Genomic DNA, 12,540 nt, shown 5'->3' with positions numbered 1-12,540 from the left:
TAGTCTTACACACAATTTACAGTGAATGAAAGAAGCCTTCGATGTGTGCAGCAAAGTAAAACAGATAACAAAAAGAGTATTTTTTAACAAAATCGCACGAATTCTACAGGTTGTGTTTCACACTTACGGAAAGCCGCCTGATAACCTATTCGGTGAATGCAAATATTCAAATAGCAGCAATCAAAAACGAAGAGGGTTTGTAGCCTGCAGTTATGGAGTTTGCGCATTCCTCAATCCCCTATAGACCCTTAGAGAATTCCTCCAGTCCCTCGCTCCGTCCATCCTGCAGCGCGTGCATGTACAGACGGTTGAAGGGGAAGGAAAGTTGTGGAACGTGAATGTCTACATGGTAATAAATCACCCGGATTACTTTTTACGCACACAATAAAGCGGTGTGTATTGCGGGCTGCCGTGGTGGAAAGAGGTTCATTAAGCCGTGTGGTGAAGCGAAATTAATGTTATTTAAAAAAAAAAAATACTGAGAACTTGGAGGGAGGAGGGGGTCGTAGACTTTGGAAAGTTTACATTATTTTTCCATACTCTTATTACAGACCCTTGGCACACCAACCCAGCTCCGCCTCTTACCCCGCAGCCCCCCAGCAGAGTTCCCACCACAGAGGGGGTTTCGGGTTACACCCCCTTTCTCTCGATCCCCTCACCCACCCACTCCTTTGGTAAGGCGTGCCTCCCTCTCACCGGGATGGAGTGGGGGTCTCAGGTTACTCCACACGGCTCCTCCCCACACCGAAGGCTCGGAGCTGAGCTCCACTCGGCCTCACACACGCCGGCTTCTCTCCCCTCCAGCACCATGGTCCCCGGAGCCCCCCGGCTGCTGCTGCTCGCCCTGTGCCTGGGAGGCTGCCCGCCCTGCCTCTCTTGGTCCCCGCCGGAGCCAGGGCCCTACCCGGAGTCGGCCCCTCAGAGCCCCACCGTGCTCGTCGCACTTCTGGCGCGGAACGCTGCACACACTCTGCCCCACCAGTTGGGGGCGCTGGAGCGCCTGGACTACCCCAAGGGGCGCATGGCTATCTGGTGAGAGGGCTGATGTTTGCCAGTGGGCGCTTGCGTGACGGTTACAGTGAAATTATAGAGCGAACGTGTATGTGGTTGGTAAAATTATGTCTGGAAGAGGATACTTGGAGTGGGTTGGAGCTGCATAAGTGGGTGGGGGAGAGAGACTGACGATAAGGTAGGGAAGCTGGTAGCTGGTTTGGGAGAGCCGGGGCTTTTTGGACGGAAAAGTGCAGCTCGGCTTCAGTGTATAATGGGAAATAATATCAGTACAGAATGAATAAAATAACCGGTAAATTGTCACTGCCAACATAACCGCTCAGCTCACCGTATCTCCTAGAAACCTGCAGAGGGTGCTACGTCTGGGCATCGATAGTACGTTGATACTTAGACGCACTCACCCGGCATTAGGGCAAACATATGTAAAGAAGGATCACGTGTAGGTGCATATACATTTCGAAATGTGGACACACGGGTCCATAGTACCATAAACTGAGTAATCGTATCCTCCGGTACTTACAGCGCTTAGAAGCGACACTTGCGACATGACGCGCTATGTAAACAATGTATTTTCTTACAAACAGTAGACGTGCCAAGATAGACGCTCTTCCAATTCTGTAAGCATAATTTGAGTGTGTTGGTTCAAGACACCACTGCTAATTTCCTTTGGAAACCCTGAGGCAGATAGCAAAATTATAATAATCACGATGTTAAATTGTTAGGGATGATGAATTCAAAAGCAGCGATGATTCGATCTTGTGGCTTTTACTACACTGTAGGCCAATTTGCACTGAAATTGTGGGCTCGTTTTGGAAATAACACTACTCTTGTTTAGATGAAAACCTCTCTCTATAGGCACTGCGCACACGCGACCAATGTCACGATGCATATATGCAGACTTTGTTCTCCAGCTGTGTATTTGCTCTCATTTGCGTTGTCTTACCCCTAAGTGGGCGGAATGCACAGATCCATAAATATGAAGGTTGAGATAAGGACCCTGGAAGATCCAGTCTGAGTATCTACTAGTCACTGGCTGCAACGTCATAAGCTCTTTTCGTCACCAGACTGCCTCTGCTCCGACCTAATCGTTCATGCTTTTGTCTGGGAGACAAAATCTACACATTGTAGACGTCTGTGTGTTTCTTGTTTGAAGCGCGAGGCGCAGAAAGTGTTGCCTTTTTATTGCTCTACGCAAACACGTACTTTTCGTTTGTTCGTGAGGTGGATGAGGCGGTCAAAGCAAAGCAGGATACGTAGAACAAAAGTAACCCTGCCTTGACTGTAGGTGGATTGGAGCACACCCAGTGGCTTACCTTGGACCCCGGAGCAATCAGCCCTGCTGGTTAAATACAGCCGTGATTGTAGTACTTGGCCCTGGTGTCGGTGCACCTGCTGCACTGCTGATGGCTTTGTCCCCGAGCACGCCTCGGAATTCTCAGCCTCCGCTGGAATGCGAAGCCGCAGTTAGCACCCGAGTGAGAGCTGGGGACCTCCTGTTTTGGCTGCAGCGCCTTTTGCCGGGTGTAGGACACGCTGTGGTCCAGCAGCCCCGTCTCGTTTACACACTAACGTTGCAGACCCTGCTTGGCCTCTAGTTTTGTCCCTAAACACACACACCGATCGCCCTCCTGTGCTCGAGAGGCACCAGTACAAGAGCTTTCCACATTCCCAAGTCCAGGCATACCTCGTCTAGCGAAGGCACTTTTTTTTTCTTTGCTTCTGGGATTTGTAGTCCCGCGTATCCCATAAGAACATCGGGACTGCAAACCCCCGAATGGAAAGAAACGTACTGTATGAGCTACTAACCGCGTCGCGTGGCCGTGGGACACGCGAGAGCCCTGCCGTACGATGTGCACCCATGCCATGCACCTCTAGCCGCATCCACCCCCATGCTTCAGTAGCTTAGAGCCCGTCTAGTCCCCAGCTCCGCCCTTACGCTGTTGTACTGCGCCTTAGTAGGTGAGTGGGAAGATCTCCAGTCCTATGCACTCCACCCATCTCACTGCAATTTTTTGAAAAACCTGTATATTTATTATAGATGTTAATTCGAACTTGGAGCCCTTCGGTTTGGTGTGAGGGAATGAAATAAGCCATTGCTAGAGAATGTGTTCATAAACACAGCACCATTTGTTAAAGTTTAGAAACTTTTTAGTTTCCAGGTCAGCCTATGCTACTCCATATATTTGTTCTGTGGTATTTTTGTGCATTTAAAATGAGGCACATTGTGCAGGAAAATCCTGCTGCATCTGCCCCAGTGAGCCGTCTGACCTGTGCCTCGCCGTCTGTGGTCACACGTGGATAGGGTTTCCAGATGTGATGATGTCACTAAGAATGCAGTGCTGCAGTCCTGGGATTTTATTTTTAATTTCACAGATCGTTGTTTTCCGATGTTAGTTAAACCGCGTCAAGTTCGATCCACCAGAACAACAACTCCGAGAATGCATTAGCGTGTTGTACCAACGCCGAAGTGTAGCATTGGGTCCTTCATATGGAATCTCCTGGTAACCTTACATGCGGAGTGCAGGCATTAGGAATTTAAAAGCTGGTTGTTGCATCTGAAACAGTTCAACTCACCTCTACTCAGAAGTTGACAAGGCCCCGCCTCTTCCTTCCAGACGTCATTGTACAATCTATGGGGAGCTCATTTCCTTCAGTGCAATGGAAACCACACCTCGAGCAAACGTTTGTTGGGCTCTTTTTGCAGTTGTGTGCATCTGCTCTGAGACCTGCCCTTCTGCCAGATGTTTGACAGCGCTGGTTCTGAAGCCCCAGGCTGTTCCAGAAGGCAACTTGGAGCCTCACCCACTGTTATTCCGTACTGACGGGAAACGCGCACCACCCCCACACAAGGGCTTTCGATCTTTAATGACAGGATCTCCCAGGAAGTGAACTCGTGTTTGTGTAGCTGTCTATGCCCTTCTTGTTTTCGTCTGTTTCTCCTTTTTGCCCCACACTTGTTCATGTGGTGGTCTGAGAGAGCCTTGGTGGATCCCCAGCGTAAAGCATTGCTTTAAACCTTGCAGATTTAAAAAATCTCAGAACCATAACGTACGTGAAATACACGAACTAGAAGGGGCTGCCCTTCAGCAGAGTTTTCAGATTTCAGGCCTATGCATAAGTAGCTCACGTAGTGCTTTGCATTATGGAAATTTCTGTCCTGATTTTAGAATGGGACAAACTGGACTTCAGTTCCTCCCAGAATGCAAAGTAAAACTCTTGCCATCACAGAGCAGGAAAAACTGAGAGCTCTGGCCCAGAGCTGGGGTAGAGTGTTGATGGAGCAAGGGGCCTCTCCATTCGCCAGCCACGGTTACTGTCCCTGCCCACCCTGAAAGTAAGATAACCCGATGACTAGGGTGATTAGATGGCTATATGTAACAAGGACATTACTTTTCTACTCCTGGACTTTACTTCTACATATTATTGATTGCACGCATATTTGCCCAATTGGCTCAATTTAAATGAATCAAGACTACACTGATAAGCGTTAATGAGTTAAACAAAACAACATTTGTCTTCTGGTGTCATGGAGTTGTCTGCTTTTCCTACCGATGACTTCATGTCACCAGACATCCAGTAATCTAGTCCTGGGCCTGTCTCTTAGAAATCACCCCAGATGTGTTAGTTTAATGGTGGTGAATTAGGACTGGAATTTCCAGAATGCATTTTTTTATTTATTTTTTATGAAAGCCTAGAAGTGGAAATGTGAATCCTTGGTGACAAAGAGGCCTTATAAGACTTGGCACAGCTCATTGATCCCTGTACACCCCTCTTGGAGTGGTAGGATCTGCCCACTATTCATAAAGCTGTTCCGCAGCTGTTCCGAAACGATGTTAATTGGATAATTAAGCATTGGTAAGCTCAGCAGGTGTGCTTGCGTTTTGAGTGCAGAATGAAAGATTTAAAAAAGCCTGCTGCACCGAGAATGCAAAGCAAAAGAGAATGCTTTCTGCATAGAATATTCTATAAGATCTAAAATTAAATGTGTAAGATTCACTGTACTTTTGGGATGTAAAATAGTCCATCCCCATTGGAAGGCAAGCACTCAATATGAGGCGGAATGATACATCGATCTGACCATAGCATGAAGACAAAGAAAAATACTCTTCTTATGCTGAGCCAACGCCCACCCTACATTTTAAAGAATTAATCGCAGTAGCGCTTGCTGAAAACCGCGCCGTGAGACCTAAAAACAAAAGCTCTTGATTACAGTCTTGGGTTTTCTTTTTAGACATCATTATATGAGGTATTTTATTTCAACTGGTAAAAGTGCCCTCACATTGCATGAGGCTCGCATAACTGCTTCCAACTTTAAAACCAGCAGTTGGTTACCTCCAAAGCATACAATATATAAAAAAGTCACACATGTAAAAATAACTACTTTATAACTTTCTAGGATAGTCCTTCTTAAACTTTTGTGGATCCCCATTGAATCTCTGCTGGAAGCTGGGGACCTCAGCGTAAGCAATGTCTAGCTTCGAATGTCAAAATGATACCCACGAACAATAAGCAAGCAAGCATCAAAAAATGCACAAATTGTGACTTTATTTAATTCAAAAGCAAATAAAAACCAATATCGAAATTTAAATTTTAACGGGGAGGTTGGAGCTTTTCAAAGATTGGTTTTATTTCTGGAAGAGGTAGTTGCTCTAGCATATCACTTTGTCTTTTGTGGCTCATAATGCTTGGTCTCTTTTTGTGGGTGCATAGCGGGGCTCCAGCTGAGACCACCAATCACCCATGCTAGATTCTGTTTGCTGTACTCGCTCTACTCCCAAGAATCAAGCTAAGGATTTCAGTCTCCAATTTCCAATTCCCTCTTATTTATAGAGAGTTTTTACATTTTCAATTGTGTTTTTCATGGATAGGTACTTTATTCACCTGCTAATATTATTTGAATTTAGTTGTGGATCCCAGCCTAACAGTTACTGTCCTGGAGGGGGGGATGCCAATGGCCATACCATAACCAATGCTGGCATTATGTCATCACCACTTTGTGTTCTAGGACTTGTAGTGTTGTTTGTTGTTTGTCTGCTCAAAAATGGTGCAAATTGCATAGTTGTATGCATGGTGTCCCCGTAAGTTGGTACAACTGTGTCCAAGAGTGTTGGTGGGGTGGGGGGGTGTTGTGTTTGTGTTTTGAGTATCGGCAGGTCCACTGGAAGTATGTGGCAGAGGAGGGCCAAAGTATGCAGCATGCCTGACTAAATTATGCAGTTAAGAAAAAGCAAATTATGTGGCATAATGTGCCACATTTTGTGATACTTTAACTTATTTTGTCATTTGTACACCTTGTAACAGCGTCTGAGAAAACAGTTCACCTTAAGTATTACCAATTTAACACCCAAATACAGCAATAAGCAACTGAAAGATGACTAGTCAACTTTTGCAAAAAGCCTTCTGGTGCACAGGAACCCGAGTCACCATCTCTTTTGTAACTTTTGATGCGTTTAAGATAGAAACATTTTTTTGCTAAAATCATCAGATTATGCAGCAGTTGATGGGTTAAGTGATAAATGCAGCAAATTCATAACTACATGAAGCCTCAGAATATCATAATTCCAGTGACCCTGAGTATAGGGTACAATCTCCCTAGTTCAATACTAGTCTCATGGGTATCCTATATCCCAGCTTCTCACCAAGACCGAGTATAAATGTTAAAAACCCTTTATCAGGAAGCTTTGTTCATTTTTATAAAGACCCTTGGCACTCTTTTAGTTGCATGCTTCATCATCCGATCTCAACATGGTCCCAATAAAGGTGCGGCCTGGATTGCAGCGGGGTAATAAAATAGGTGAATTACCGTCATGGTACCTTTGTCGCAAGTGTGAGTAGAAGGACGTGCCTCCCACAGTTTTCAACGGAGCAGCACTCTTAAGGTTTTCAGGACACTAATACATGTTTCCTACATTGTGGCAAGCATGTTTTTATGTTTTGTTTGTGTAATTACAGGGTGTCTGACTGACTTTAAGAGGATATTTAATGGTTCATAACAAACTCCATACAGGTTAAGACTTGTCCTGATGAAAGCCCAGGATCCTTAAAGACCGCCCATACTAGGCCTGATACATTTAAACAAAATAGAGTAGGTCACAAGGAAGATAAGTTCCCTAAAGCACCCAGGTAATAAACCACTTTTTAACAATATCTATGACACCAATCAAAAAAAGAAAATTGGTGTTCCTAGAGTATTTTTGTGTAATCAGACCCTAAGAATGTTAGCGCTCTAATTATTCATCAAAACGTGGTGGGAGGCTGCAGTAGAGCACTGGGGAATCAAGTGGCAGGCTCCGCTGGAAGCACATGTTTTACTCAGTATGTCAGACTTAATTTTCACATGCCTGTGGAAGATAGCATGACTATGTCAGGTGCTCCCTGCAATTTGCAAAGAATCACCTGGCCGCTGTCCTAATAGAGCACACTGTGTTAAGTATATGCATGTGAGCACAATGTTCAGGTTTTGGGCTTCAACATGTTGAAATGTCTATTGTGAGCTGCCTTAAAACTGGCACTTTGCAGCAGTCTAAGTCAGTGGTTCTTAGCCTTTTGACTCCTGTGGACTCCCACTTAATCATTACTGGAACCCAGGAACCCCCCAATGAATTACTATCATAATCCTTGGACCCCCACTAGGTCATTACGTGAAGCAGGAGACTCCCGGCCTGAGCATTTCGATAATTTGAACCGCAAAACAATACACAAAAAATACAGAAACAAACATTTACCAAGCAAAGACACAAAATATGTAATCATTTATTTAATCCACAAACAAATATTTTAAAGAATCAAAATGTTAATGGGAAGGTTGGAGCTTTTCCAAATTCCACTGAAACCACAAGTCTAAGCATTCTGTTTTATGCACTTGCACTGCTTTCACGAATCAAAATGAGGGCACCAACTTATTTTGTAGCCTCCAATTTTAAATTCCTTCACATTTATAGAACATTTTAAAATGTTCAGATTTTCATTCTTTTAAAATGATATACCCTTTATTTATCTGGTAATATTATTTAATTTTCCAAACAGTCACGGACCCCCCTGAAGAGGCTTTGCTGACCCCCAAGGGTTCCTGGACCACAGGTTGGGAACCACTGTTCTAAGTAACAGGTGTAACCATTATTAAACTTAATTGCAGTCATTTCCTCGACACTGGGAAGATGAAACGGTGAGTCTGCGGTTCTGGGGTCTAAACGTGTACCATGGCGACTGCACACACGTCTGCAAGAGTTGCGTTAATTTTTCAATATATTTTATCAGTGCCACCGCACTGCCTGGCTGTATACAAAACGGTGACTGTAGGATTCGTAACAACCATGCCTAGAATTTCAGCCAGTATCGTTTAGCATGCTGGGACCTGCAGGCCCGTGTATTTAGCAAAGCATTAAACTGCAAGTCCCAGCATGCTTAGAGCTTTCGGCTAAAACCAGGACGAACTGCAGGTGCCCTTCATGTCGCGGGTACGGCACCCGGTTATGGCATACCTTGTGCAATAGACCGCACGATTATGTGTCATTTTCTAGCAATTCTTTTGTAACATCTTCCGCAGCCTGTTTATTTTAGTTGGCTGCTCATTGTTTCACCTAGCTAACCTAGCACGGGACAACACACTTAAAACGTTTTACCCAAAGGACGCCATATTTGTATGCTACACTGTGGGACAGGAGAGGATTGCCCATGACTTGAACGCCCGGTGAAATCTCAGTCCACAATTATGCGAATTAACTATATAGCGCTTTATGTGAGGTAGGGGTAATAGGGCGGTCAGAAAGGATGAAAAATATAAAACAGGCGCGAGGAAAGGAAGGGATATTAGAGAAGGAATGGGGAAGGAGCAGCGTGGATAGAAGAGTCTTCCTAAAAATGCTAGTCATCAAATTCAACGCTAACATTAATTAATTACTTAACCTTTATAAGTTCCCAAGTTTCTCAGGTTCAGTAGTGAGTAGCTAATACTTTACAGGTTTTTATTTTTTTTGTGCTTTGCATTATCGGACTTGTCGTTCTGATTTTATGAGGAGATACATAAGACTACAAATCCCAAACTAAAAGGTAGAACAGCCTGGCTTGGATGATTCATTAACGCTTGGACCGGGGACAGCCGGGAGCCCTTTTGCCAATGAACATTTTGGACACTGCAGCAAATGTTGTACAATAAGGACCAGAAACTGCCAGCTCAGGGCACTCTCAGTTCAAGTGGCTTGCATCTTGGGCCAGCTTTACTGTTCGATTTTAAGGGTACCGGCTGACACCCGGACACACGAGGCCACAGAGGACATATGCTACAGTTTATTATTATTATTATTTTTAAATGACTCATTGGTTTTAGATGTGTTAGTTCATCTGACTCCACCGGAGAAAAGCTAGGACTACAAATCCCGGAATGAACTTGACTATTTTAAGAAAGCCCAGGACTGGAGCAAACGCATCGTTGGTGACTTCAAGTGGTTTCACAATTTTACTTGAATAAGTAGAAAATGTAGCCGCAGACATGTCGTCTTATATATACCTCATAGCTCTTTGTTACAAATGAAGCGATGGCAGATATAGGTGGTGAAGGTAGAGTTGTCACCTTACCATAGATCATTTTTCAGCCATTTATTAAGGTTTCCAGATTTTTGAAGGGCCAAGAGCTGGTACGTAAACATGATTTTCAGTAAAATCATTCTTGTTCTTTTTAGGTCCAGCCTACAGAAAGCATTTATGCTACAACTGAGTGGCACTCATATAACAAAGGAAAACATAAATTACGAATGTCCATAAATGAAATGTTCATCAGTAGTATATGTCACAGTGTTCTTTATTCTTCTCATCAATTCTTGTGTTCAACAATATTCCTGCCACAGTCTTTTCACATCGTCAACACGTGTTTCGTCTGGGGAATGCCCCTTTGACTTCCTCAGGATGCTCTGATCTCAATCAAAATGATGCCGATTTTAGAAATTCATTTATTGACCGACGGATATCGAATGATTATTATTATCGATCTCGTTGGGTATGTTTCAAACCTAGTATTAATATGGATGCCGCTCAAAAATCAAATGAGCCCTCCGCGAGTACTACGGAGTTGATCTATTCCCAACGAGATCGATAATAATAATCATTCGATATCCGTCGGTCAACTAATGAATTTCTAAAATCGGCATAATTGGATAAGAAATGTCTTAGCAAATGGACCATCCGGGACAGAACGCATAGCTTGCAAGTTTCCCAATTCTCTGCGTGGTAAGCTCTCCAGTTCACGTTTTTCCGTTGCATGGTGGGATTTGTAGTCCTGTTTAACACCTGTAAATTACGACTTGAAGTCCCAGAAGGAAAACGTGGAACTGGTTGAGTTACTCACTAGTGGAACTAGAAAACTGTATATCTCAGGGAGCCCCCAGGATGGAGAGTCACTTGGAACCACTGACAAAGACGTAGCAATAGGGAATCACTCAATGGATGGTGGACACACTGGTGGGAAAAGACACGAGGACAGCAGCGCAAGCAAAGAGACATGGGGAGGAAACTGGCACGGTGGTACACTGTAACCAGGATGGTAACAAATGGGAAGGGGAGACGGGTGGGAATGGGGAGACAGACACAGATCATGGAGTAGCCGGTGTAATGAGACACAGGGATTGGGAATGAGGCACATGCTGTAGTTTAAGAGAACAATAGACACCATCAACACGAGACACAAACACACCGTAGCAAAAGGTAAAACACAAGCACGTTCACAGGAAATAGCGGGCACAAAATTAAGGACAAATATAAACAGAGATAATTATAGACGCAACTGTGAAAGTGGGGAAGAAATGACATTGGGAAGGAAGACACCACCCTGTGGATTAGACTTCAGTTCGCTGGTTACTCCACGGTTCACAGGCAGGGGCCTAACTACCAGTGGTGCAGCAGGTGCAGTGGCTCCGGAGCCAAGAGGCCTACGAGGCCCACTGAACTCTGATTATTGCAGTATTTTATCATTTAAACAGCAGCCAGGGGCCCCATTTCCTTTCTTGCTATATGGCCCATGACACACTGGATTCAATACTCTCTAAGTTGTCCTCCTGCAACGACAGTGTTGTGGGGATAGCTGTGCCCTCCTTGATTCTCCGGCTAGCCCCATGTTTCTCCTGGTGGGCTCGCCATCTGTGGGCCTACTGGAATTGTGTTTGTTAGTCTGTGTTGGCTCGCCAGATTAGCGAATTGCCCTGCTAGAGTGAAGCGCATCTAAAATGGACGCCACCTGTATTAGGGGTGGCGTACACTCGATGTCTCCTGAAAATGTGGTGTGGGCACAAATCTTTTTACACATACTACTGTAAGGGCTGTGCCAACCGTCTCTATAACAAAATGTATCCTGTGTAGGAAAGTACCAACTTGCCTGGCATGTTACCCCCATATTTCATTGTATACATGTTGTTTTAGTCTATGTGTCACTGGGACCCTGCCAGGCAGGGCCCCAGTGCTCATAAGTATGTACCCTGTATGTGTTCCCTGTGTGATGCCTAACTGTCTCACTGACGCTCTGCTAACCAGAACCTCAGTGGTTATGCTCTCTCTGCTTTCCAAATTTGTCACTAACAGGCTAGTGACTAGATTTACAAATTCACATTGGCATACTGGTACACCCATATAATTCCCCAGTATATGGTACTGAGGTACCCAGGGTATTGGGGTTCCAAGAGATCCCTATGGGCTGCAGCATTTCTTTTGCCACCCATAGGGAGATCTGACAATTCTTACACAGGCCTGCCAGTGCAGCCTGAGTGAAATAACGTCCACGTTATTTCACAGCCATTTACCACTGCACTTAAGTAACTTATAAGTCACCTATATGTCTAACCTTCATCTAGTGATGGTTGGGTGCAAAGTTACTTAGTGTGTGGGCACCCTGGCACTAGCCAAGGTGCCCCCACATCGTTCAGGGCAAATTCCCTGGACTTTGTGAGTGCGGGGACACCATTACACATGTGCACTATACATAGGTCACTACCTATGTGTAGCGTCACAATGGTAACTCCGAACATGGCCATGAAAAGTAACATGTCTAAGATCATGGAATTGTCACCCCAATGCCATTCTGGCATTGGGGGGACAATTCCATGATCCCCCGGGTCTCTAGCACAGTACCCGGGTACTGCCAAACTGCATTTCCGGGGTCTCCACTGCAGCTGGTTGTTACACCCTCTCCCTTTGGAAATAGGTGTGAAGGCTGGGGAGGAGTAGCCTCTCCCAGCCTCTGGAAATTCTTTGATGGGCACAGATGGTGCCCATCTCTGCATAAGCCAGTCTACACCGGTTCAGGGATCCCCCAGCCCTGCTCTGGCGCGAAACTGGACAAAGGAAAGGGGAGTGACCACACCCCTGACCTGCACCTCCCAGGGGAGCTGCCCAGAGCTCCTCCAGTGTGTCCCAGACCTCTGCCATCTTGGAAACAGAGGTGTTGGGGGCACACTGGACTGCTCTGAGTGGCCAGTGCCAGCAGGTGACGTCAGAGACTCCTTCTGATAGGCCCTTACCTCTCTTGGTAGCCAATCCTCCTAACCT

General features: G+C 45.2%; 1 protein-coding gene across 2 annotated transcripts in view; it reads left to right on the top strand.

The window, feature by feature from the left end:
* Window positions 1–309: 309 nt before the first annotated feature.
* The window catches only part of COLGALT2 (collagen beta(1-O)galactosyltransferase 2), a 208,629-nt gene continuing 196,398 nt past the window's right edge, over window positions 310–12,540 (top strand). Inside the window, exon 1 of one of the 2 annotated variants that reach the window (XM_069231629.1) lies at window positions 310–349. In XM_069231629.1, the coding sequence (XP_069087730.1) occupies window positions 339–349 (11 nt within the window). In that variant the 5' untranslated portion in view covers window positions 310–338. Of the gene's footprint in view, window positions 350–701; window positions 1,033–12,540 lie in introns of those variants that run through there. The other variant, XM_069231628.1, reaches the window with a different exon arrangement.

The sequence above is a fragment of the Pleurodeles waltl genome, chromosome 4_2 (assembly GCF_031143425.1).
Source record: "Pleurodeles waltl isolate 20211129_DDA chromosome 4_2, aPleWal1.hap1.20221129, whole genome shotgun sequence".
Taxonomy (NCBI): domain Eukaryota; kingdom Metazoa; phylum Chordata; class Amphibia; order Caudata; family Salamandridae; genus Pleurodeles; species Pleurodeles waltl.
The sequence above is the reverse complement of the archived record's forward strand: the minus strand, read 5'-3'. Positions and strand labels throughout refer to the sequence as shown.